The sequence below is a fragment of the Micromesistius poutassou genome, assembly GCF_964030765.1.
Source record: "Micromesistius poutassou genome assembly, chromosome: 20".
NCBI lineage: Eukaryota > Metazoa > Chordata > Actinopteri > Gadiformes > Gadidae > Micromesistius > Micromesistius poutassou.
The window spans coordinates 4,487,679-4,512,613 of record NC_140290.1 but is presented as its reverse complement, the minus strand read 5'-3'; the positions used below and the strand labels follow the sequence as shown (position 1 = coordinate 4,512,613).

Genomic DNA, 24,935 nt, shown 5'->3' with positions numbered 1-24,935 from the left:
GTCTGCTTTCATTAATGCATGTCATCGACAGCGCAATGGGCACAGAGGAAAATCATCAACACCATCAAAATGTTCACTTTATTTTTTTCCTTTTTTAAAAGATTCTTTCCAAAAAAACGATACCCTTGTGAAATTGTCGGTGGGATTCAGTGACATTAACAGCACAACATGGTTACCTACTATAAAGCATGCAAAAGCAATCAAAGGAAATAAAGACTTCATAAGCAAGTACGTTTTCTACATTGAACAAGACGACATTGCACTAGCGACGGCGTTTGTGAAGATAAATCACTGAAGAAACTGAAATATGTCGAGAGGCTAGGTGAGACAAATGAAAGAAATTAAACCTTGACTGCATAAATGCTGTGTTGAGGCTAAAATCGAAAGGTAAGAGATGTACTTTATGAAGCACCGATGTCCAACCAAATTGTCAGACGGGAGATTTAGCGATACATGATTATGGATGAAAGCATTCTTTCTTTCTCCACAAAAACACAAGACCATTTTTGGAATTGAAGTATTACTAGTAATTTGTATGTCCATGTAAGCTCACAGAAATAAACCATGTTTGACACCTAGCGTTTGTGATTATGTAATTGCACTTGGAAATAAAAAATATATATACACACCACCAAATCCCATGTATAAATGAGCATTAAATTGCTCCATTCAAATTGTTTGAAATCAGATTAGGAAACTTTAAACTCTGGGATATATAATACCCCAAAATGACAAATAAATGTTTTGGTTATTTTTTTTTTCTATACAAACACTTTAGCTTTTAAAACTCTTCTATTGGATAACAGCCGAAATCTAGCATCCTGCAGTGCAATCAATTTGGCGCCTCGGATTCCATTCAATTCCAGGTTCTTGATTTCCATTGGCTGTTAAGCACTGTCCGTCACAGGCTAGAAGGAGAATGGGGGATAGCACCACAAAACGATTAGTTCAAACAATTTCTAAACATTGTTTTGCCCTTTTCCCGCCCGTTGACAGGTGACGCACCTTATCTGCAGTTAGCTTTTCATCCACGGGCGCATCGCTCTTGGACTCTGCTTTCGACTCGCTCTGTGAGGAGAGAGCGGCAGATGGGGGCCCTGCCACATTGTTGGCTTTGGCCTCTGCGTTGGACTTCTTGTCGTCTGCCTTCGAGTCGCCTTCCCCTCCTGTGTCCTTCAGACGCTTGGGAGATGCCTAGCAGAAGGAAAAGAGGATGGATCATTTTATTACTTTGTCATGCAGCACTTGAAATTGTTTGCAGTAACCCAACATGATTGCACGATTTGAGTGTCTTTTGCCTCATTTATAAAAGGTGCTAGACCAAATGGTTCTGTGGAGGCTTACCTCTGTGGACTCCCCTGCCTTCCGCTTGGCCCCGCCTCGTTCGTTCTTCTCGTCAATGACCAGGGCACCCTCGTCTTCGTCGCTGCTGCCCTCTGCCTCAGCCTTCTCCACGGCGACAGCCTCCTGTTTCCCATCGGCCAAGCTTTCCTTCTCTTCAGCCTAAGTGGGGAAAAGATGTTCATTACTTACAATTAACACATCATATCATCTTAAAACAGGGTGTTGTTTGCAGTGTATTACAGGAGTATATTGTATTGTGCAAGATAACATTATTTTCTTTGTGTAGCCTAGATGTAGTCTTACACTTGGATATTTAATGTAGTGCAATTGTTTAAATTGACCAAAGATTGTGATCGCATTGGCAAATCACAGAATAGCTGTTTGACTGAACACTTGATTCTGATCAAAACCCCACAAATGATCATGAATCTGATTTTTGCCCACATGAAAGTGATGCCAGTCTCCATTTTATTTGTGGTTTTATTCAGTATTAAGAGAGATTTGCAAGCCGAAACTCCCTTGAAAAAACTCCCAATTCAAAATACATCAATCTCAATGAATGCTTTTAACAAGCTTGTGTTGAGTGTCCAACTGGATAGGCTCTCCTCCAGAATTTTTTATTATTGTATCCTATAAAATTCTCCAACCTCAGGGCCATCTTAAAAAGGTTGTTCCTATATAATAGCCGATCAAATTCACATTGCTGTATAACAAGCATACATAGACAAATCATTGATAGCATCCAGTGTGCAGCCAGAAAGACGTGCCAAGCCTTTGACACAAACCTCGTAGGCCTCATGCGTCACTGTAGGGTTGTTCTCAATCTCCCAGAGTCCCTCACTGAAGCCTTTCCTTTTGGTGGGTTTTCCAAACTTCTCCTTGGATTCATCGTAGGGAAACAGATCTTTGGCCCCCAGGAACGCCCTGGAGTAGACAAACATGACACTGATTATTCTGACCCTACGAGGTTAACCGTTGTACGGGTATTTACACTTGCACCACCTTCCCTCCTCCGTTAAATGTGTTCACAAAAGCAGAACTCTGTACATACATCCTTACATACAGCCATACATCCATACATCCTTGTTGCACACAATTATCCCCAAATATATATACATTTACCTTTTTATGTATATGTGTTTAACAATATGAGAACGGTGCAGCAATCGGTACCAGATCAATAGTGTTCAGTTGGATTGATCGGCCGAAAACACACTTAACTCACGTTTCATGTGTTCCAAAGAAGAACACCTGATACTTGTTGGAGGGGGACTTCACTGCTCCTTCAGGCAACTCGTCAATCTGTGATCAAACAGATAAAAACGTACCGCATATCACTGATATAGTAAAATATGACAGTGAAGATGCGAACAAACACTCAATAGTCAATCAGATACAGACACACAACAAAGAGCCATACAGAGTTAAAGTCACTGTGGTCTTGGAGGCTTCCTGCCTCTTTGAAATGGACATTCAAAGATGAGGCAAGTTTGTCAAGTTACAGGTAGGGCATGTAGTTAGACAACAAACGGTAAACATACGGTAAAGGAGGGAAATGGACACCATAATCATGGAACAATAATAGGTGTTATGCATGCACGTTTTACTATAACATGAACACAATAATGTGGAACATTGGATTTCGTAAACATGTCCAATTATTTGAATAGGCTTCCCCAGTAATCTAAGGGAATGAATGGAGACAGGGATACACTGTCGTCTACTTTCATTGAAGTGGTGCAGAATGACTGTAAACAAGTTTGAAAGTAGCTAGACAAGTAGCGCCCACGCTCAGTCGGCGGCATTATAGTCTAGAACGAGTGGACCATAATCCTACAGGTAGACGCTTCCACTCAGTGGGAAACGTGCAGTTTCTGATTAAAACCGCGGACAGAAGGTCGATTACAAACTCCCAATGCTAAACTGAACATAAACTAAACATGTTTCCAACAGCTGGTGAGCGACGTGGCTCCTTTTCAAAAGCACCACATGACCGTTGCCGCTACCCCGCTGCGAATGAACATACACATTCACGTTAGCGCACACAACGTGAACAACAGAATTGTGTTGTGTGTACCACGAATTTAAACCTTTTATAACGGCAAGAGAGAGAGAGCCCGCGCCAGAACAACCGACTACACGCACAACCATTGGTTGTTGTAGACAAGCTCGTGCGGTCTTCCCTAACGGATCCCGACTGACAGAAAGTGAAACGGACGATCGTCCAGGCGGCCGTAACGTCCACGGCCGCCGGAGACGTTACATGTTTAACAGTGAGCTAACACGACCGAGCTATGCTAATGGTGGCTAACCCACATGAGGCCTTACATGCATGGGCTATGAAAACTAAAGCAGCCGCCCGTTATCATCCATCCAAATTTAAAAAAAAAAAAAAAAAAAAAGAGGAAAACAAAACAATCCTGAATGGTTGGTTGCTTACCCTCGCAGGCCAATGTGGATATCCCTTCATTTTGGCGAACACCAGATCACCAGGTTTGTATTCCCTTTGCCTATTCGACCTCGGCATGTTGGAGGGAATACGTGGAGATGTATGCGAGCGGAGGGTAATAAAGCTTGGTTTGGTATCCCGACAAAACACCTGCAAATAAACAAACAACGCCGTGGTTTGAAGCAATAATATTAAATGCAAGGAGGGAACAACAAATGTGAAGAAATTATATTTTCGCAGTTTTTGTCCCTTCTTATCAATGTAAACGCTACGAATTATATTCTATAACCTGCAGGTCGCTTTAAAATGGATTTCGGATGATATTTGCCCGGTCTCGATCTTCGCTCTCTTGACTGTTTAGGTTTGAAATTGTAACCCGCTTCCCAATTCGTAGACGCACCCACTGGTTTCAGTGGCAATTCATTCCAGCGCCCCTGTTGGTTGCGTACAGTATGCAACTAATGGACCTCGATTGACAAAATGCATTATTCTAGTTTTGGCTAAGCTTGGTAAACGGTTCAGGTATTACCAGCAACGAGGCCATTATAAAGACGTATATGTACTTCAAACACCATCAGTGTGATGTGACATGATGCATATAAGTGCAAGTATAACGTTTAATAAAAATCCATTTTGAGATGCAGATCCCACTGCACCATTGGGTGGCGGTCGTGAGCTGTAGGGCCTGTAGATACGTTAAGGCAAGACGGAGGTCAAAACGAAGAAGTAAACATGCGCGAGAACCTGCGCAACAGTGGAGAGTATTCGACTTGGAAAGAAGAGGTATGTTTTGATCCGAGGTTGCTATTTTTGGTTGCAGAAACCCAGATATCAATATATAAGTGAATAGATCCATGTCACACTATTCCTCATGAAGTAACCCGAAATCAACTTCCTCCAAACGCAGAAGATAAGTGGTATTATCAATCGCGGCCTAGATTGTAACGTTAATCCGACTTTAGATGGTCCCCAAGCTCGCTGTGATGGCCTTGTCATAGCCACTACACATTCTGCATGCTGGTAGTTCAATTACTTTTTTAGTTTCAAGTAAGATACGAAAGACTTTGGCAGCCAAGCCAAAAACGCAAGTTAAACGTAAGTAGGAGTTATTGTAGCTTAAACAAATTAATTTATACATGTCCGCTAGGTGCCCCAGCATCACAAATTACATCAGCCAACATGTCTTTAGTTGCCTATGCAAGCAGTGACGATAGTGATTCCGAAGAAACTCCTAGTGTTGCACCGGAGAGCAAACCGAGTAGAGGGCTATTTTCAGTTTTACCAGCGCCTAAAAAGGCAACGTCAAGTGGACTTCGAAGTGAAGAGCCAAGCAGTCAGACAAAGTCGAGCATCTCATCCAGGGCCACTTCGCTCCAGGATGGCCCCGATTCGCAGTCTCAAAAGGGGGGCTTACTTTTCGACTTGCCCAAACCGAAGAAACGTACAGAGCCTGTCAAAATTACTATACCGAAGATCCAAAGAGAAAATGTGAGTTAACGAAATATATGCTTCAATTTCTGCTTCAATTGGTATCAATATCATCTTAATAATATAACTACCGATATTAATATGCTTCTAAATGTGTCTAGTCGGATTCCGATGACGAAGAACCAAAAAGGAAAAGGTCATCACAACCACAGGTAATGAAACGAGATGAGACTCCCACTTGGCATGGAAGTAATCTTGAAGCTGCAGTGTATACATATTTTGTTACCTAAAGATGTTAAAACCTACTTCTATATTTGGGGATTTAATTTAGAGACATGCAACAACATGCTCATCAAAATGATGTAAGGTAATCTCTGAGCAAATGCTATCTGTTAGTATAATCTAGTATACAGTTTAATTGTATTTGCACACATTTCCCTCCAAACAGGGGTCTGGCACAGGCCTTTCCTCCCTCTTGCCCCAGCCCAGGAACATGAGCGTGAAGGCGATGAACAGACCACTGATACCCTACACACTCACCAAGTCCGCGGAACCTAAAGCTCTCAAGCCTGCAGCAGTTGCTAAGGGCATCTTTAGCTCCAGTGCCTCTCCATCGGCCATCAAGGCTGCTGCCAAGTCCGCGGCGCTGCAGCTCGCCAGGCAAATAGCCGCCGAGGACTATGACGAGGAGGATGTGGCCCCAGAAAACTACTTCTCCCTTGGAGAGAGTACGGTGTCGCTCCCTGTCTCGGCGGCCCCCATCCCAGACCTCGAATCCCGGGCCCCTATGGTTACCCTTCCCTTCGTGCCCAGTGTAGACGAAGATGGCCAATCGGACGCCCCGCTGGACTTTGGTTCCGGTCAAGAGGGGCCTGGGGCCTGGTGCGGCCACCCGCCAGAGTACCCGCAGCCATTAACAGATCCCGGAGCTCCGGTAGGAAGAACTGTAAAACGCCTGCTATACATTTCGGAGCTGATCTCTAATTGAAATGAAATGGGAACCTCTCTCTTCCTTTCTAATTGTTTCCACATGGGACAGGGTTATTATAACCAGCCGTACTACCCGGAGGCAAACCCAGAACAAGCGGATGATGATGAGGACGATGATGAGCCGGGATCCTCGGAAATGTTTGATGAGGAGGCAGTAAGTGCAAGCTTTTTCCATTGTTTTGGTTTTTGGTTCTCTTGCATTGATGTACTTTTAGACCCTCATTGAAAGTCTTTTCTGAGTTGTAATTGAAGGTTAATGCTTATTTAAGCCTACTTTATTTTTATTATTTTTTTTCCTTTTTCCCGCTACAGTTCATGAGGCTTCAGGGGAAACGAAACCGGGGCAAAGAGGAAGTGAAGTTTCTGGAGATCAAAGGCGATGACCAGTTGAGTGGCAGCCAGCAGTGGATGACCAAGAACGTTAGTGAGGAGAAACAGGAGCGCAAGTCCTTCAGCAAGGTGAGTTATTACGCCAACATGTGCTCATCTTCCACGACATCAGCCTGCACTGAATGGTATGATGGATGAATCACAAATTAAAGATATTTTATATTTAATTAAGGATTCTTTTTACATGGTTATCAAATTGACCCGCATGGTAAGTCAATTAAGTTGGATTAGTGGTCAGGACATAAGGGCTAGAAAACTTTTGTTCAGGCAATGAAATCACCATTGCATGTCAGTCAGCCCAGCTATAACAACATCTAATATCACAATCCTAAATCATGTTCGAATAGAAACAAAAGATACAGTCCATGCTTTTAAAAAGTGATGGGGACAAAATTTTCCATTCTAAAAAGCGGTGGTAAGTGTAAATGACACCTGAAAACAAGTCAACATTTTTTACAGGGTTTAAGCTGCTTTTACGGTTTGTTTTGCTATCCTTTGTGTCAAACATGATTATTGGTTGTTCATGTGTAAACCTTATCTCATCTTCATCTCATCTTATTGACTTGTATTTAATCTGTTCATTTGTTTTCAGAAAAAGGGAGACCAACCTACAGGACAGCAGAGACGAAAGCACCAGATTACATATCTTATTCACCAGGCAAGTCCTTCTGCGCTGCTACTGCTGCAACCTTTGAGAGAGATATGTATACTAGATAGATAGATAGCCTAGCAAGTATTGACAAGATGCAAACCAATTATTGGGGCTGTTTTTTAAAATGATAAGAAAGTGAAAACACTGGTATACAGACAGGTGTAAAATTAGGAATTTAAGTTTTTATGTAACAATTGCAAAAAGTCAGTTCTAAAATAATTTGTTTTTATATTCTAAATAAATGTTTTGAGATGATTCCTTAGAATCAATTGTACAGTACTACATCTTAACCTTCTACCTCTTATCTGTAGGCAAAGGAACGGGAGCTGGAATTGAAGAACAACTGGGCCGAAAACAAGCTAACACGCCGCCAGACCCAGGCAAAATATGGCTTCTAAGCAGCTGTATTCTTGACAATCTGTGGCCTGCAAAAGCATTTTTGGCAGAAGCATAGACCATAGATAAAAAGCTTTCCAGTGTTTTTTCACCCGAGCAAAGGCGTTCTTCTACTGTTGCTTGGGATGAAATATTTGTCTCATAAAACGGACTACTCCATTTTTGTTCCCCTGGTTTGTCCATCTTGTGTTTAAAATTGTCCATATTGGGAATGTTTTGTTTGTTAACTGTAAAATCTAACAATGTTTGGCTCCTGGATTTTAGCAAAAGCTGTCCTGTGTCTACCCCTTTACAGCTTCTGATAAGACTCAAACATATTTCCTAATATTAAACAAGTGCTTCATAACTATTCCTCTAGCCAGTAAATGCTAATGTGACACCCTCAACCTAACCCATTCAATTTCCATGAGGTAGTTTTGAATATATCTTTATTATATTTATCATCTTCCATTGATCATGCTCTCATCTAGTCCACTTTAAGTCATCCCATAGCGTTAGTGACATGTTGCATCTTCACCCTAAATTGGTATTAACGTAATAAAGATTATTTTTGCAGGGGATTTTCTTTCCTTTGACTCCTATTTAAGACTTAAGACACTGACCACTCAAGTGTGATATTGGAGCAAAGCAGTATGGGTTTTCAGTGCTGATGTTATCATCTCAATGACTTTGGGGCCAGCTTTTATAAACAAACTCAAAGTTTTGATGAAATTTATAATTTTATAATGATCAAACCATAATGTACAAAAAATAAATACATATATATACACATCAACATACACACCACACACCAATACTGGAAGAATACTTTGTAATCCGTCTGAGCATGTGAAAGTATAATCATTTTCTAACCGAATGCCAGTATTCACCTGTTTTACATTTGTGATGCAGCCACCAAGTGGCAATAGTACTGCATGTCCATCTTTACGTTAAGAAGAAAATTAGAGAATAAAGATAGCTAGGGGCTGAAGAGTTTTATTTTGTGGGATTCTTTGGTGAGGGGAACACAATAGTTGCTGAGTTCATAAAGGTAATACTCAAGGCCTTTGGTTTTGAATTTATAAGTATTTTTATTCCTGAAAATTATCAGCTGTGAAGAGATTTCTTGGCGATAATTTGCAGACATGTTGTTCGGTATAAAGTATAATAAAAAATGTAAAAGGACACTAAACTGATCTGTCATTCTTTATTCACATTGATGTCACCAGATCATGATCCATTACTTTTCTTTTAACATGATAATCTTCCTTTCTTTAAGTGGATTTTTAATTCACAGTCCATCCTTTGGGTGGTTTTCAGTTGGTGGTCCTGTTTTGTCTTCAGAAGGCAAGGTCTCTGGAGAAGCAGTAGACTCCCCATCAGGAGAAGTCGAAACATCAGAAGCTTCTAACACGGGCGCGGCCGTTTCAGAACTAGTCTCCGTTGTAATAGAAACAGCATTTTCTTGCCTCAACCTTTTCTGCGCCATTGCAGATTTGTCTTCGTAGGGCAGAACCGACATTGGAATACGCACTGTGTCTATTCCATTCACCTGAGGAGGAAGAAAAACATGTCTTTTGATCCCAGTTTATTTTTGACCCAATAAATGAAACATGACCAAAATCCTCTCATGAAACAAGAATTATAAGCACATTTATAATAATAATAATTTTAAAAAAGCTAAGCAGACATGCATACCATTTGTTTACACTCTATGAAGTAGTATTGAGTAAGGTTGTTAAAAGATCATCCATATGTCTTACCGTAACCTCACACCAGTATTCTCCTACATCCTTGATTGGCTCCTCTGGAAGTGTCAACGCATGAACTGGCACAATAACTCCCAACTAAATAGAAAGACCATCATTTTGAATAATCCGGCAATTAAAGAATATATTTGAATATATTGATTGTGATTTTCAAATATAATATATTTGAAAATCAAATATAATATATTTGAAAATCACCCTGAAAATAAATTTAGAAATACCTTCCGGGCAAATTGCCTGCAAGCAATCTCTTTGGTGAGTGTATACTCATCCGAGGGCCATTTGTTAATCTTCAACTGTGAGCATTTCAGGAGGTCCACAGTCTGCAAATACATAAAGACAACTTTTTAGGAAGACGAATAGAGATGACTAGAGACCTTCAAAAAAACAATGAAAGGATAAATGAAAAAGGAAGATAAACATTTACAAGTTGTCCTGTGCGTGTTTGGATTCTATCCTCTGGCTTCCCCTCTTGCAAAAGCTGTGGATAGATGTTTGAATAAATTAGGGGCATATACATAACGTAAACAGGTTCAAATATAACAAGATTGTGATTTTACCAAAAGCAAGTGATTTGAAGCAAGACTAAATGCATACCCGTATTTCCTCTGCAAACATCTGTTTGTTTTCTGGTGATGAATAAACCGCGAGACCTTGAGCCAGCAGTTTATTTCTGCCAACAGATTTTTTCACACACACCGTGTCCCCTCGTCCCCCCAGCTCTGATAAAAACAAGCACATTGACAAACGTCCTTATTGAAAGTCCCTGACAGACCACACATATGACCAGAAGCATTTGGGGTACTGACTTTCAACAGTTTGTGTTAGAATCAGCTCCATGTTCTTCTCTTTCGGCACTAGTTTGGTGTCCTCCACTAATCTGTAAATCCTGTGTCTTCGTGGATGGAGTCTGGGGGCCCGATCTACTTTGGCCAGCGGGATTTGCCACCAACGCTCCACCACAACTGTATTCTATGGGAAAGTATACATGTACATACATATACTGTTATAACAGTGGTTAATACACAGACATTATAAACGTGGCAAAAGCAACCATCACCACAAGCATTGAGCCCCAGTGGGCACTAGAACGCGTTCAGATATTTGTGGACCATTTGGCAGTGCATAAACTTGTGCATTAACTTGCTTCAGCCAAGTCTGTGCACCATATTTAAGGATCGGTCAGTTATCAAGCAATGCACGAACCTTGCATGTTGTCTGGGAGAAACACCTGAAATGAGACGTCACTACCTCCTGAAGGACACGGCGGCTGGATCCCCACATGCTTACAAGCAAACCCCGGCCACGTTCACAAATGAATGTACTAGAAACCACCTGTGACTAGATTCAACTTTGGTAACGACGCTCTTAAATGTAATGTAGTTATATGTCTTAATCACATTAGTAGTATTCGGTAAAAAAATAATAATAATAATGCGACTTTACAGACCGCTGACAGTAATACGTAGTTATAAGGCGCGAGTATAGAAGAAGGACCCTTAACTCGAACAGGCACCTTTGCAAGTGCCTGAAACGATTAAATATTCAGTATTTACAAATAATCCTAATTCACACTAATGAAATATATCGGAGGAATAAATTTAAGCCAATGTATTTATTGATTAAACAAAACGTTTTTTCATTCAATTAATTTATTCACACACAGACGCGCGCACACACACACACACACACACACACACACACACACACACACACACACACACACACACACACACACACACACACACACACACAGGCAAAGCTATTCCAATTTTCATGTTCAGCCCATCGTCACACAGTAGAATGAGAATTTGTTCCACCGTACGAGTCATTCTTCGTGCGAGACAAACCACGCCCCCTGGTGCCAGCATCCAAGCAGTTAAGCAGAAGCATGCATCCACCGTAAAAGAACGTCGCAATCACAAGAAGCCAGCAGAGGTTGGTGAGGTAGAAAGCAAAATGGTAGACATTCTTTTGGCAGTAACCGTCCTCGGCGTCTGAGTAGCTGGGGGGGTAAACAGCATAGACCCACAGGGTGCCTATAGAGGGACAGAGACATGCAACTTTCATAAGGATGGAGGATGATAGTGTGTGCACTCACTTTGTCTGTTGGTTTATAAATTGGTCTTTGATTTATACTTTCCAGAGTGAGCTGTGTTAGATCATCCGGTATATGAATAATAAATTGATTGCTGAGTGGGATTTAATGGTCCCTAAATCCTAATGTTGACTTGGCACTGCTCAGGTTTGTGTCCTCATCTCTTATTACCAATAGCAACCAATCATCGGATCCTCTCACCTGCCACAAACCAACAGGTGTTAAAGATGTGCAGAACGCTGATGCAGGCGGAGGTCAGGATGCTGACCACACCCTGCTTCCTGGGGCTTTGGACGTAGCTTAGGACCAGCAAGAGGAGACTGCTGACTCCCAGCACTATCAGGTAGATGGGGATGTAGGGTTGGGCAGGGCAGCTGTTTAAATGGATGGTCCCTGAAGGAGCATGGTAGGATATCAGAACATTATTATTATTATTATTACGACGAGGATTTTTTGTTAGGGACTTCATTATATTCATCATATTGGTTTCATTATCATTATCATGATTTGTTCTAGGAAAAGCAAATCTAATAGGGATGAACTAGTTGATGATTTGTTTCATTGTCAAATCAAATCTATTCAACACCCTCCATTTTTTTTTCAATAAACTACAGAAAATGACCTAGCACAGCCTTTACCTTACTCTACTCCTTTACCCTCATTACAAAAATCTGTCTTTTTAAAATGTCATTAATTCATGAATCATTGATGAAAAAGCTGAAATAATTTCAAATATCTATTACCATTCACTAGTAAGACCCCAAAGTGATTTACTGACCATCTCGATTAGTTAGCTTTTTCTGATCATAAATCAAAAGTTTTGTATTTTTGACGCAACGAGACGATTCGCTTCTTCAGCACGAAGAACCTACCCAGTCCAATGGCGAAGACCATAATCATCCATATAATAAGATTCAGTACAACTGCTTAAAGGAGGCAGAGGAGAAGGTGTTCAGACATGTGCACCACATTAAAGGCAGATACTGATCAACAGAGAAGTGTAGACAAACATGAGCAAGTTACGGAAGAGTACACCGACCTATTACTGAAAGCAACACAGGTCCTTGGGGTTCGTTCTCCATATTCTGTCCTTCACACCTGTTGAGGAGGGAGAGCATGAAGCATGAGATTTATCATTAGAATGACTCAAAAAGAGATATACAATTGATAATCCTACAGTGCATACTTTCTCCTGAACTCCTCTTATCTTTACGCAGTGTGCAGAGAATTAAGTTGCGCTTTGTCTAAACAGGATGTTAAGACATTTCACATAATGACAAGTCATTTCAACATCTCCTGGAACTATATCTCAGCATGACTTTGTGTATTTGTGTGTGTGTGTGTGTGTGTGTGTGTGTGTCTGTGGCTGTGTTTGGGTGAGTTTCATAGTTTTCATATTTTTAGAATTTGAGCGTAAAATAACATCAATAAATGACAAAGCCTAACCTAATGTTTGCATATATTTAGTTTCGATGTTCTTTTATTCAGTTGTTGTATTCAGAGTCTTAAAATATAAGATAGCATGCTCATACAAATATACAGTTTGATCAGAATTTCATGATTTATTTCATAGGCCATCTCAAAGTTGCAATCAAATCTTAAATGTGTTGGAGGCCATGTTGTCTGACTTCAGTTGAAGTCAATAATCATTTGAATGACAGGGGCTGCTGGGTAGTCCATGATGATGACTCCAAAGCGCTGGTTCCTCCCCGTTTTGCCAGTCAAGTAGTTGTACAGTTGGGCATTGATGCGCTGGGCCACGGCACTGGGGTAGGCGAAGACCCCAGCCCCACTAGTGAAGGTGAGAAACATCTGGGCCATGTTTCCTACTGGAGCCAATTCCAGATGTTTGTGAACACTCTGCCACTTCTTCGGCACTTGCAGTAAGGAGGGTATCTATAAAGGGAGGCAGTGACTAGAATGAGTGGTGAAGGGTGACTAGTGAGGGTGATTAAAGCAAAACAAATTACAAAATGGAACTGCATGGACAGCACCTCTCTTGAAACGTGTGTAATTGCAGTTAATTATTTCTAATTAATGACAAATTGGTTCCACCTTGGTAGAAATAATATGAGCCCATCAGATTGTATTTCATACCTTCCAGTCATCAGCTATGTCAAGGGAACCGTAGCGCATTCCCAGGTCCGGTCCATGGAAGTCTTGCAAGATGATGAGCTTCCCCCGAGCCTGCCCCATGGTTGGCATGAGCCGGCTGTGCCACAGCATGTCCCAGTTGGCGTAGCGGTGGATGTAGCTCACCAAGGCACCGTAGATGTCACGCGTCTCGCTCAACTCCTCCTTCACACGCATCAGCACGGTCTCGCTGGGGTACTCGTCCAGGAAGTCCACCACACCTTGGAGGACATGGCCGAAGTGGGCCCTCTGGTAGGACACACCGTGGTGGATGGTGAGGTTACCCTTCACGTGGCGCACACGGACATCCAGGAAGCGCACACCGGCGCGGAGCTGGGACCCAAGGCTCCAGGACTGGCATTCAGCGAGAGCTCCGCCAAACAGAGCCATGGTGTTGTGGGTGCCTGGCATGGTGACCTCGGAGAGGGGGGAGCTGTCGGGGAGGCCGGACATCCAGGAAGGGTTGAGGAACTCTGGGTCGGGGGTCTCATCGTAGACAGGTCCTTGAATGGCACCGTCAGTTGGGCAAACGATTCTGATCAATGGAAGACATTGGGGGACATTTTCTTTTGAATATCTGGAGGATTCAAAAGCTTATACTTCTTGCCGTCATTGTGTATTCCCCCAGATCCAAATAAGAAACGTATCTTTTTTAAATTGTACTTTCATGAAATGTACTTTCTTAAGCTTATAAAACAGAAACATAACAAATAATATATAATAAAAAAATACACAAATGAATGAACCATATCTATAGCAATATTCTAGCACCAATGTAAAAACAAGCAACTCTACTCACTAGTAGTTTAAAACAAGTATTCATTATTATAATCAGACTCACCCGGCAATGAGCAACAGCTGGAGTGTCTGATACATTTCTGCAGTGCCCGTCATCAGATTTCCAGCACCTGTACTCCAGAACAAAAAGTCAGGTCAACATTGACTTTACCTGGGGTTAAAGCCACTAGTTATCAACAGAAAAGAAGAAATAAAGGAAAGAATGCAAATAACATTTTTACCACTTCCCCATCTTTCCAATTCCAAACACCCTGTTGGAGCCATAACTACAAGTGTCGCACTTTTGATTTTGTTTTTTTATTAATGACGCAACACTGCGTGACGTGGCCTTAAATAAGTAATTTAACACAGGTGTGAGAGGTGACAGGAGACGCCGACATAAATTGTTTTTCAACCGCTCGGTACCACGCCGCATAGAACGTCATAGACCGCATAGAAGTTTTTGATTTATTTAGAAAAAGGAAAGTTGAAACGAATAAGCGACGCCGTTTTTGATTTGTTTATAATTGGTTTGAAGCGAATAGGCGACACCGTTTTTGATTTGTTGCAATTGAACGAATAGTTGAGTATACACTAGATGCATGCATCGTCTTTAAGTTTTTTTGTTACTTTGAATGGCGAACACACACACACACACACACACACACACACACACACACACACACACACACACACACACACACACACACACGTCCATTCATTTACTCATTCACGCACGCACCACAACCGGCCGATCTTCAAGAATCTTCAACAATAACGTAAGTTGATGCCGCAGCGCGTTGAAGTCCGTCCCTAGGCGTCCGATACGGCTTTATATTATATTTTCATGTTTGGAAGCCGTGACACTGATGGGCAAAACAACCTAATGAGCACACCACATGATATGTACATTACGAACACACCACATGATACGTACATTACGAATATAGTTAACCCTTGTTCTAACTAACACATGCATAACCAGCTATTCTTCAGGTCAAGGCCTGAGCCGGAGGCCACATCTCCCAATATGGAGAGATGCTAGAGACTCAGACAATGCACCACAAATTCGCAAGAACAGGAGTCAGTCTGCTGACAATATTCGGCCATAACACTGGGTCAAGATACCCCTCGAGAACCCCTCGCACCTGGTTAGAAACACAGAAGACACTCATAAACGATATCAGTGCCCAGAGGCTCAAGGTCAAGCTAAGCATCCAGAAACACACACACCAGCCCGAACGCACACACCTCGTGGGGAGGGAAAATACAGCATAAGACTATACCACACAGATCACCTCATGCTCTTCTGAAGCAGAACTTCCACGGAGGCGAAGCGCCAGATGACCTCAGCGCTGTTAGGGACTTAGAAATATTCGATCTCTCACGCCTTATGAACCTGTATCACTTTTGCTACTTTACTCAATAAATCCAAGGCCCTCGTGCTGACAGACTTTATTACCTCTCTGTCTCATTTCATCTGGTCAAGTAACTAGACAGACAGTTTTTCCCAACAACACACCCCACTGTAATAAAAGTTACATCTACTGTCTTGACACTGCTGATGAAGTTTTCACTAGTTGTACAGTCTTCTTCATCGTTTGACATTGATGTCAAACGATGAAGGATGTGATCCTTCAAGTTTTTTTGAGTGAAAAAATAAAGTTAAACCAATTTTAAAATATATAATTTATGAACCAACTTATTGTACTTCTCACAATCTCATTTTCTCTAAAACGATTACACATTCACATAACGTCAACAGGCCATAAAAGTAAAGACACGAAGATAAATAAAGCATAGCAGCTAATAAGCAAATTCAGGCCAGGCTTTGGCTGGACTCGGCTCACCCCTCTGGGGGCATTTCAATAGAGGGCTTAACCTTTCTAATCCCCCCAAAATTAGACCCAAAGCATGTGTTTGCGACAGTGGCTAGCTGTTGGAGTGTTGTTTACCTGAAACCAAATAACTGGAGTGTTCAGGCGACCAGGCAGTCGTAAGAATGAAGGTGGACAGACAAGGTAGCAACAGATGGACAGAGAGAGAGCGTGGTCACAGCCTAACAGACAGAGGAAGGGAACCGACCAGAGATTATACTGTACGGACCCGCTGGGTTGTGACGTGTATGTTGGGTTAGGGGCTTGGGGCGTGTGTGTGTGTGTGTGTGTGTGGGGGGGGGTGGGGGTGGGGGTGGTTGGGGATGATTGTTAAGTACACTATTAGTTAGTGGAGATTTGGGGGATTTTAATTTGATTGCATTCGATTTAACTTGATTGCATTGTTTATTTCAATGGCATAGCAAACAGACAATCCATCCAACAAACTGTCATTATGAAAAATATGTTGATGACCAAATAACAATATGGTCAAAGGTCAAAACCCATTGAAGATGAAGAGGCATGTAAAGTTCCACAGGTGATACCTTTCCCATCAATTATCTTATCAGGGAGAGAAAGATAAACATTACATGGTGTTGATCTTATTATGCAGTCCTATTGTACTCAACTCAACACTACTTGAGTTGAGTTGAGGTGAATATTGTATAATATTTTTCTGCTGTCTCTGAATATGATCGTTAACCTTTATGATTATATTCACAGACAGCACAAAGATATTTGATATAGTTTTATCAATTTGTAATTTGTTGTGCAAATGTTAATTTGTCACCATTACTACCACAATTGTGAAACATTCGCTGCTCTACACTATGGCTGTTATAGAAACGTAGAAGAAATGGATTCAAATTACAATTGCAAGCCAGTATTTAGACACATGTGCATGTGGGAGACACTGGGAGTGCTGGTGTGGGTAGGCTTATGTTGTTGGAAGCTTCTCCACTTTCACTTCCAAGAAGGCAATCACTACAACACAACCTTATCTGCAGTGTTATATTTACCTATACAATTTTTTTTTTTTACATTCCAGCAATATGGTTATTTCAACAGGTTGGCCTTAGCACTGCAAGTGGAACCATCACCATCTCAGTATAGATCATTTCAAGTTTTTCCTGAAGCATATTAGATTAAGTTAGAAGGTACAAGTGCAAACTAGTTTCATCGTATGTATTTGTATGTTTGTCGGAAATTATGATTATAATGGTTTTGTATCAGAATTTGATAATTGGTTAATATATATATATAAACCAATTATCAAATTGCGTCATTGATAAAAAAAAAATATATATATATTGGACCCTTATAACTGCACCGCCTCTTATCGATTTTTGCCCCTTATTTATTGCTTATTATAACATTATTCACCTGTACAACAAATAATGGCTACATTTCTAATGAACTGAGTTTCTCTGCGGTTGAAAATGTTGCTGTGGAACATGTGCTTCCTAAATTGTCCGCATTGACCATCCATTGTTTCTGGACTGTTCTCTCCGTCATATAGGAGAAATGCACCGGATCAACACAGCTGACGACAGGAACTAGTCACTTTTGCTTGATTCAAGATTCACATCCTGCAGGATATATCAAGTTTATAATCTTTACTTATGCTCTCATTGGCTTTTCTACTCGTATTATAAATAAGATATATCTTATAAATAAGATCTTTGCGTATTTTATTTTAACCAACACGGACTAGGAGGGTTTGCTATGACCAAAACAACCCAAACGATTTACACTGCCCCGCCCTGTCCTCAGCTGGTGTTTCTAAAAACCGAATCGCACCGCACCGTGGTGTTTAAGCACTCCCCTTCCTGGTCGACGACATTCCTCGCTAGCAAATCAGCGCTCGTCAAATACAAACCACTTCCCCGTTCCTATGCCCTTATTTGGAACAAAGGGGCTGTCCTTATTTGACTACAGAGGAAAATGGTGGAAGGAGATGTCTGACATCCTATGTAGACAGAATAACCTCAATTGTTTCCTCTCAGGTAAGTCAACGTTAAAGTATTAATCAGTTATAGCGTGTTGGACGAGAGCATTTAACATGCGTTACAGTTGATTACGATTGAACATGGTTTGAACAGATGAAAGAGAAAGGAAGTCCAATGATTGATTGTTGTATAGTTAAGAATCAAGGAATGACATCAGTCTCATCAAAACAAATAATTGTAAGAGCACTGCTATGTGACTTTATTTAATAATGCAATCTGGATATGTCTATAAAAGGAATCAAATATATTAAAATGTGTTTATCCTTCACGTAAAGAATAGGCCTAAGACCTAAGACACACCCACTATCCACTTTTCATTAAGTTATTTTTCCTGAGAAACAGGATATGTATCTGGTGATTAAGATCATAGATATGAATGGATACAAAGAGTTTCATTCCGTGTAAGTGGGTGTGATCATATCTTGCCTTGTAAAATAAAGTGCCACTGCTACTTAGGGACATCTACAATTATTAATAACATGGTCATAATTAGAAGAGATGATTAATTCCATCAAATCGAAAAATTGGATAACTGTGTGGGCCAAACATTGGTTTTACGTTGCGGGGAATTAAGATGTAAGTGGAGACGTGGACATATGGTGGGCTCACAGGCTCCTCTAATTACATACATGTTGATGGCGCTGCACATTGAGAGGCATGCACCCCACCCACCATCTGATCTCGGTTTCCCTTGGTGACAGACTGACGCTAATGCAGCAATGACAACAAACATTTAACCAAGCCCCTCGGGTCTTACTCATTTCTCTGTTAAAAGACACCTTTCACACAAAGCTGATCTATTATAACTGATGATAATATCATATATTTTTTGAATAATAATTGCAGGGTTGTATTGTCTATTGGGTCTAATTAGTGAAGCTCCAGCTTGCCGTTCCGTATTTCCCCTCGACACATAGGCCTACCTCGTCCAATATCCACAAAAAGAATCCACGGGACCACAACGCGAAGTTTGAAAGGTTTTCTTCTCAAAAACAAAATACAAAAATCCTTTTCCACAATATGAGGTTATAATAAAATGAGAGTCAGAGAGGTGAGAGAGAGAGAGGTTAAAAAACTGTGTAGCACACTTGTTAATCCTGGCTGTCTGTCTCACGTCGTTTACACAATAAATTTTCCCCTCACACTTCAAAATAAAGTAATTAAATGTGCGCATGCACCAAAAATAATGCAATTGAATTTCAAAATAAAATTATATGTATTCCGAATTACCACACTTGACTATTATAATATTCACTCGTGAAAATCCAAACATTATCATAAAATATCAACTTAAAAAGAACAAATAGGCATTTAGGCTCCTACAATAATAAAGAGATCAGGATAGACTTCGATGTTGGTTAAAACCAACTGTGTTTCTGTGTTTCCGTCTACAGTCTCCACACCAAATTTCTACTAGTACGGAGCAGCCGAGCGGCCGTGAAGCAGGAGCCATGGCCGACGCCGCTCAGGTGAAGAAGACGGTGGTCAAGGTGCTGTGCTGCGTGGAGAAGGTCTCGTCCTTCGCCTCCTCCGTCGACCCCATCTGCGGCATCATCTCCCCCCTGGTGGGGCTGCTGCGCAAGGGGCTCCAGGAGGATGAGGCCCACCCCATGGACAAGGACTTCCAGGCGCTGCACACCCAGATGGAGAGCATCTCGGCCAAGAACCGGCAGTGCCTGCAGAAGATCCGGATCGACGAGGTCAACGAGACCTTCGGCAAGTACGAGGAGTTCATCAAGCACCAGTACGCCGCCTTCTGTGACATGGTGACCCGGGTGAAGAAGGAACCGGCCGCCGCCGACCACCACATGAGCGCGTTCGAGAGGGTCTATGAGCGGGACAAGGCGGACATGAGCCTGGACGTCTACTACCGCGGCGTGATGGGCAAGGGCTCGGTGTTCGGCCGGCCCCTCCTGCTGGTGTACTTGGACCACTGCGAGCGCGACCGCACCGTCATGGAGCACCGCTGCTCCCACCTGCGCCACCTCTTCCACATGGGCCTCATCGCGCTCATGGCCTACACGGCGGTGACGGAGGACGACGAGGAGGAGGTGGCCCAGAAGTGGGCCAAGAGGGTGCAGGAGATCCAGAGGAAGATGGAGGAGGTGCTGAGTCAATGCAAGGATGAGAGCCCGCCGTAGGTTCTGAAAGGGGAGGTCGGAGGGGAGGGGAGATGGGGGGGTGGGGGTGGGGGGATACGATATTGTCCATATCATTATGGAAGCACTTCAGGTGGGGTGGGGTCACTTTACTCCCTGAATCCACTCTCGACCAATCCAAAGATATTTAATCATGCCGGGAATACTTTAGAGATTTATTTGTATAGTCAGGATGCCTGCCACATATTCTATTGTTTTCATTATTTTGGTTGACACATCAATGCTGGGTGTGATATTTAGTTTAATGGAGACCATGCTTTTGTGCATTAGCTGCCTCAATAAATGCTGCTGTAATGTGTCAAATGTTGTTGTTTTTTACAAGGTTTATTTACTTTCACGCTTTGATATTACTTTACCATTGGGGGAGATGGGAGGTTAAAAAACTCTGAACGGCACATGTGTTTAATTACAGTACAATTGTTCTAGCTATTTTTCTCTTAAAAAATAGGTATAAATTGCTAAATATATCAGAGAACTTCCAACTTACCTATAGCATTTGGACTATACATACATTATGAACTGTATGCACTAACCCAGGATAGACATACAGCTAAAACAAAGAACTAAGCTAATCAAAGGTAAATATAACAATTTCTCTAAATATAGATATAGTTGTTGCAACACTGCAGAGTGCAAAGATGCTGGAATGAATATGGAATGATTACCAGGTTTCTTTATACACATGAGGCAGATGGAAATGACAGTTTATGCATGAATACAATATAGGCCAACAGTATATACAGCGTGCTTGGGTTGATATTAGACAATATGTTAAAAAATAAAAAGTTATACTACGAAATATAATTAAGAATTTGTAGGTAGAGTGGACATACTATTTTATTATTTATAAGCACTGTCAGTGCAAGTAATATAATATATTAATATGCGAAATGCAATACGTCCATCCCGCCGCCAGAGTACGCTGTTATCAACGAACGAACACCCAACCGGACCCTCTTCAGTTTCCTTCTCCGTTCTGTCGGCAACACATTGACCGATTAAGTCAATAAGGCCTATTAGGCATACAAGAATAGTAGGCTACTATTCGAAGATCTTGTCCTGCATACCTTTGAGAATATACAACTTATAGGTAAGATGAAGGTGTTTCTTTTTGGAAAGCGACAAGAGTTTGTTGACTGTTGTCCATGATGCAGCTCATTCGTTTCTGAAAGCTTATGTTATATTTCAATATAATCTTTCCAGACGAAAGTAGTCTTTTTTTTTTGTTTAAACTTTTTTATTTTTTATTTTAATTTAATTCTTCATTATAATCAACATTTATATTCATTCATATATACACATTCATATTCTTGCCATAAATTTTTTTTGTTTAAACTGATATGTTAAACTTTGCGTTTAACTGTTGATGAAAATCAACAGGGCGACTAGTTTCCGGGGCGTGACTTAAGTAAGAATAAACAATTCAGATAAATTATATACATAATTATATTGTTATTGTACGGGGTTAAATGTCAACTTATTTCCCTAGTAACGATAGGGCTATACCGAATTAAAGTTTTAAGTTGCTTTATTTTCCAAGTGTGGAGTAACCATAAGCATTAAGCCTATTGAAGCCTGGCAGGAAGGAAATTAAAGGGATAGTAGTTTTGGACATCGGGTCTCATTTCCAAGTCAGCCAGAGCTTTTCAATTAAACACCAGGTTTCACCTCGTTGGTCCAACACAAGATTCGGTTGATGAAGAATGTTCCAGTCCGGCAGAAGAGCTACAGGATCCCTGAGTGATTGATTCCTGTTCTGCAGAAGGAGATCAAGCTGATGTTGGAGCTGGGGATAATCAAGGTCACCTGTAGTGAGTGGTGTAGTCCTATTGTGCTTGTGCCCAAGAAAGATGGATCTCTCAGATTCTGTATTGACTTCAGATACTTGAATACAGTTTCCAATTTTGACCCCTACCCCATGCCCCGAATCGATGATCTGGTGGAGAGAGTGGGCAGAGCTCAGTACATCACTACGCTGGATCTGAGCAAAGGCTACTGGCAATTAGCCTTGGCACCCGAGGCTAGGGAACTGACTGCTTTCAGGTTGACAGGACCCCTTTTGGGATGTACCAGTTCAAGGTCATGCCATTTGGGCTCCAGGGGGCGCCAGCCACATTCCAAAGACTGATGGACCATGTGCTGAGGGAGGTTGGTGACTTCTCTGCAGCATATTTGAATGACTGTTTTCAGCCAGTCTTGGGAGGAGCACAGGTTCCACCTACAGCAAGTCCTACAGCGAATCCGAGCAGCCGGCCACAGTGTGTCAAGGAAATGTTTTCAAGGGACGGTTGATGGTAGCTTCCAAACAAGTACGTTTACGTTCCACCTATGATTTCATAAGCCAAAAGTATTACTTACTTCCTGATGGACAGGTTGGTTGCTCTTAGTAAGCAGAGAACCATTCTGCCCCAGCCATTGCCAATTTAGCCCACAATGATATGTTTTCGCTTGTTATCTACCTGGAAGGATATTTTAAACTTCGAACTCTCCAACCCAATGTGTTACAACTATCACTAATCAAAACAGTTGTGCAAATCTATACCATTAGAAACTCCAGAATATGCTGATCATCCTGATCAAATTTTGGATCAGTTTTCCCCAAAAACACTTACCAGGGTTGCAAGATTAGACTGTTCCCCTCCCAATTGGGCTACTTTTCATCACTTTAGGCTGGAAAGGTTGGCATTGGGCGGGTACATACAGTTTGGGCTGGTTTTGAAAAAAGTGTTAGTGAGATATAGCGAAGTGCCTTGACTGACGTGACTAAAATTACCACAGTTAATAGACGGAATGTTTGAATTGAGCAGGACCAACTTAGTGGCTGTTGGGGACCAAAGTTCTAACTGTTAAAGTAAGATGAAGTCGATTGACAAAACAATATGGCCGCCAGAGGCTCAAAATCGTCCACATTTAATTTATCCCCAAAAGGCAGGGTTAAATTAACCCAATCAACAAACTTGGTGGAGTCAAAGGCACATGGATCAAAATGAACCTCTCCAAATTGTATCCAGATCGGGCGATAGGGGGAGCTATAACCATAAACTGAAAATGCATACATTTGACGGCCATATTTTCTGACCCCTTTCACCTACAGTCATGAAATCCTGTAGACATTTGTCTCTCCTAATGTGGAGCACATGTTCCTAGGGAAACAAGAACCTGTAACAAAATGGCGGCTGGACGTCCAAATTAGCCCAATCAATGTTAGGTGACTAAAGGTGGGGTTAACTTGAATCAATCATCGCACAAAATAAGTACTTAAAGAAGCATAGGTCAAGGTCAACCTCGCTAAAGTTCATCCAAATACGACCATAGGGGGCGCTATGGCAACTAATTGAAAACTTTAAAGACTCATAACTCCTCAGCCTTTTGTTGTACGGTTCGCCTATCACCAGATCCAAGCTGAGGCTATTTCATAAATGTTTGTTATGTTATTTTTAAGGCGTGTCAAGGAAATGGTTCCAAGGGACGGTTGATGGCATCTTCCAAAGAAGTACCTTTACATTCCACCTATGATTTCATTAGCCAAACTTATTACTTCAGGATTCCTGATGGACAGATTGGTTGCTCTTAGTAAGCAGAGAACCATTCTGCCCCAGCCATTGCCAATTTAGCCTACAATGATATGTTTTCGCTTGTTCTCTACCTGGTAGGATATTTTAAACTTCGAACTCTCCAACCCAATGTGTTACAACTATCAGTAATCGAAACAGCTGTGCAAATCTATACTGTTAGAAACTCCAGAATACGCTGATCATCCTGATCAACTTTGGATCAGTTTTCCCCAAAAACACTAACCAGTGTTGCAAGATTGGGCTGTTCCCCTCCCAATTGGGCTACTTTTCATCACTTTAGGCTGGAAAAGTTAGCATTGGGCGATATACAGTTTGGGCTGGTTTTGAAAAAAAGTGTTAGTGAGATATAGCGAAGTGCCTTGTGTACCACCTAACTTAATAGTTATTGGTGTGGTACAGGTGTTTATTTTGCTCACACATTGGCCTTTTACATGCCTATTGTCAGTGTGTTCTTTACACAGACCTTGTGAGGTGTGCGTGCATGTGTGTGAGAGATAGATGAGAGTTTCCTTGTATGCCACATGAGGTCATAGTTAATAATTAGGTTACAGCAACACCATTGTTGTGCATGAACAGTCTGAATGTGTGTATGCATGGTTGTAAGTCATAAATCTCCCATGATTATTGTTTGGCTGTGACTGTCAGTTATGTTCTTTGTAAGGTGTGGCGAGGAAAGTACCTGTATGTTACCGGTCCCAAGTGGCAGGACGGTAGTAACAAATAGATGTTGAGAGGATTTCTGAAAAGCAAGTTGATATAAGTAAAAGGAACAAAGCAACAAAACTTTCTTAACGTCTTCCAAAATCCGTCTCTTTAATTCACAGTAGCCTAGTAAGTATCACATATAAATAAAAACTCTTCCCTGGTTAAAGGGTCTGTCAAAATTGTCCCTTTGGAGGTTCTCTTGTTA

The 24,935-nt window shown here is 41.4% G+C and overlaps 6 protein-coding genes across 7 annotated transcripts; 2 read left to right on the top strand and 4 right to left on the bottom strand.

Annotated features, from left to right (window-relative positions):
- Positions 1 to 59: 59 nt before the first annotated feature.
- LOC311365438 (hepatoma-derived growth factor-like) lies at positions 60 to 4,205 on the bottom strand. Its single transcript, XM_084484975.1, has 7 exons — positions 4,083 to 4,205; positions 3,785 to 3,943; positions 2,570 to 2,646; positions 2,130 to 2,268; positions 1,345 to 1,503; positions 1,006 to 1,194; positions 60 to 908 (listed from the first exon to the last, which is right to left on the bottom strand). Exons 2-7 carry the CDS (start codon positions 3,869 to 3,871, stop codon positions 888 to 890), a joined length of 672 nt encoding a protein of 223 aa, XP_084341101.1. The 5' UTR covers positions 3,872 to 3,943; positions 4,083 to 4,205; the 3' UTR covers positions 60 to 887.
- A 355-nt stretch (positions 4,206 to 4,560) lies between these two features.
- Positions 4,561 to 7,704, top strand: prcc (proline rich mitotic checkpoint control factor). The gene is made up of 7 exons (XM_084484534.1): positions 4,561 to 5,281; positions 5,383 to 5,433; positions 5,670 to 6,155; positions 6,261 to 6,365; positions 6,524 to 6,670; positions 7,194 to 7,259; positions 7,565 to 7,704. The coding sequence occupies exons 1-7, from the start codon at positions 4,973 to 4,975 to the stop codon at positions 7,649 to 7,651; spliced, it is 1,251 nt and encodes a 416-aa protein (XP_084340660.1). The 5' UTR covers positions 4,561 to 4,972; the 3' UTR covers positions 7,652 to 7,704.
- A 1,205-nt stretch (positions 7,705 to 8,909) lies between these two features.
- mrpl9 (mitochondrial ribosomal protein L9) lies at positions 8,910 to 10,846 on the bottom strand. The gene is made up of 7 exons (XM_084484535.1): positions 10,604 to 10,846; positions 10,207 to 10,369; positions 9,995 to 10,119; positions 9,825 to 9,878; positions 9,619 to 9,720; positions 9,392 to 9,475; positions 8,910 to 9,180 (listed from the first exon to the last, which is right to left on the bottom strand). The coding sequence occupies exons 1-7, from the start codon at positions 10,679 to 10,681 to the stop codon at positions 8,920 to 8,922; spliced, it is 867 nt and encodes a 288-aa protein (XP_084340661.1). The 5' UTR covers positions 10,682 to 10,846; the 3' UTR covers positions 8,910 to 8,919.
- A 147-nt stretch (positions 10,847 to 10,993) lies between these two features.
- On the bottom strand, positions 10,994 to 12,587 carry LOC311364925 (transmembrane protein 272-like). 2 transcript variants are annotated; one of them, XM_084484430.1, is made up of 4 exons: positions 12,535 to 12,587; positions 12,368 to 12,418; positions 11,697 to 11,888; positions 10,994 to 11,436 (listed from the first exon to the last, which is right to left on the bottom strand). In XM_084484430.1, the coding sequence occupies exons 1-4, from the start codon at positions 12,575 to 12,577 to the stop codon at positions 11,189 to 11,191; spliced, it is 534 nt and encodes a 177-aa protein (XP_084340556.1). In that variant the 5' UTR covers positions 12,578 to 12,587; the 3' UTR covers positions 10,994 to 11,188. The 2 variants fall into 2 exon arrangements, with proteins under 2 accessions (XP_084340556.1, XP_084340557.1); XM_084484431.1 differs by having other exon boundaries at positions 12,368 to 12,421; positions 12,535 to 12,569.
- A 537-nt stretch (positions 12,588 to 13,124) lies between these two features.
- Positions 13,125 to 14,504, bottom strand: LOC311365290 (uncharacterized protein; the record flags this gene model as incomplete). The annotated part of the gene is made up of 3 exons (XM_084484808.1): positions 13,125 to 13,391; positions 13,593 to 14,163; positions 14,470 to 14,504. 3 exons carry the CDS (start codon positions 14,502 to 14,504, stop codon positions 13,125 to 13,127), a joined length of 873 nt encoding a protein of 290 aa, XP_084340934.1.
- A 3,669-nt stretch (positions 14,505 to 18,173) lies between these two features.
- Positions 18,174 to 20,724, top strand: rpz2 (rapunzel 2). Its single transcript, XM_084485117.1, has 2 exons — positions 18,174 to 18,288; positions 19,686 to 20,724. Exon 2 carries the CDS (start codon positions 19,743 to 19,745, stop codon positions 20,430 to 20,432), a length of 690 nt encoding a protein of 229 aa, XP_084341243.1. The 5' UTR covers positions 18,174 to 18,288; positions 19,686 to 19,742; the 3' UTR covers positions 20,433 to 20,724.
- Positions 20,725 to 24,935: the final 4,211 nt, after the last annotated feature.

Coding starts and splice junctions, on each gene's coding strand:
- LOC311365438 (XM_084484975.1), bottom strand. CDS start 3,871: ATGCCGAGGTCGAATAGGCAAAGGGAATACAAACCTGGTGATCTGGTG. Junction 1,504..2,129: donor TGACGCATGAGGCCTACGAG/GTTTGTGTCAAA, acceptor TTCCCCACTTAG/GCTGAAGAGAAGGAAAGCTT. Junction 909..1,005: donor AAAAGCTAACTGCAGATAAG/GTGCGTCACCTG, acceptor TTCTCCTTCTAG/CCTGTGACGGACAGTGCTTA.
- prcc (XM_084484534.1), top strand. CDS start 4,973: ATGTCTTTAGTTGCCTATGCAAGCAGTGACGATAGTGATTCCGAAGAA. Junction 6,366..6,523: donor AAATGTTTGATGAGGAGGCA/GTAAGTGCAAGC, acceptor TTCCCGCTACAG/TTCATGAGGCTTCAGGGGAA. Junction 6,671..7,193: donor AGCGCAAGTCCTTCAGCAAG/GTGAGTTATTAC, acceptor ATTTGTTTTCAG/AAAAAGGGAGACCAACCTAC.
- mrpl9 (XM_084484535.1), bottom strand. CDS start 10,681: ATGTGGGGATCCAGCCGCCGTGTCCTTCAGGAGGTAGTGACGTCTCAT. Junction 9,721..9,824: donor AAACACGCACAGGACAACTT/GTAAATGTTTAT, acceptor ATGTATTTGCAG/ACTGTGGACCTCCTGAAATG. Junction 9,181..9,391: donor AATACTGGTGTGAGGTTACG/GTAAGACATATG, acceptor CTTCCTCCTCAG/GTGAATGGAATAGACACAGT.
- LOC311364925 (XM_084484430.1), bottom strand. CDS start 12,577: ATGGAGAACGAACCCCAAGGACCTGTGTTGCTTTCAGTAATAG. Junction 11,889..12,367: donor GGTCTTCGCCATTGGACTGG/GTAGGTTCTTCG, acceptor ATGCTCCTTCAG/GGACCATCCATTTAAACAGC. Junction 11,437..11,696: donor CACCTGTTGGTTTGTGGCAG/GTGAGAGGATCC, acceptor GTCCCTCTATAG/GCACCCTGTGGGTCTATGCT.
- rpz2 (XM_084485117.1), top strand. CDS start 19,743: ATGGCCGACGCCGCTCAGGTGAAGAAGACGGTGGTCAAGGTGCTGTGC.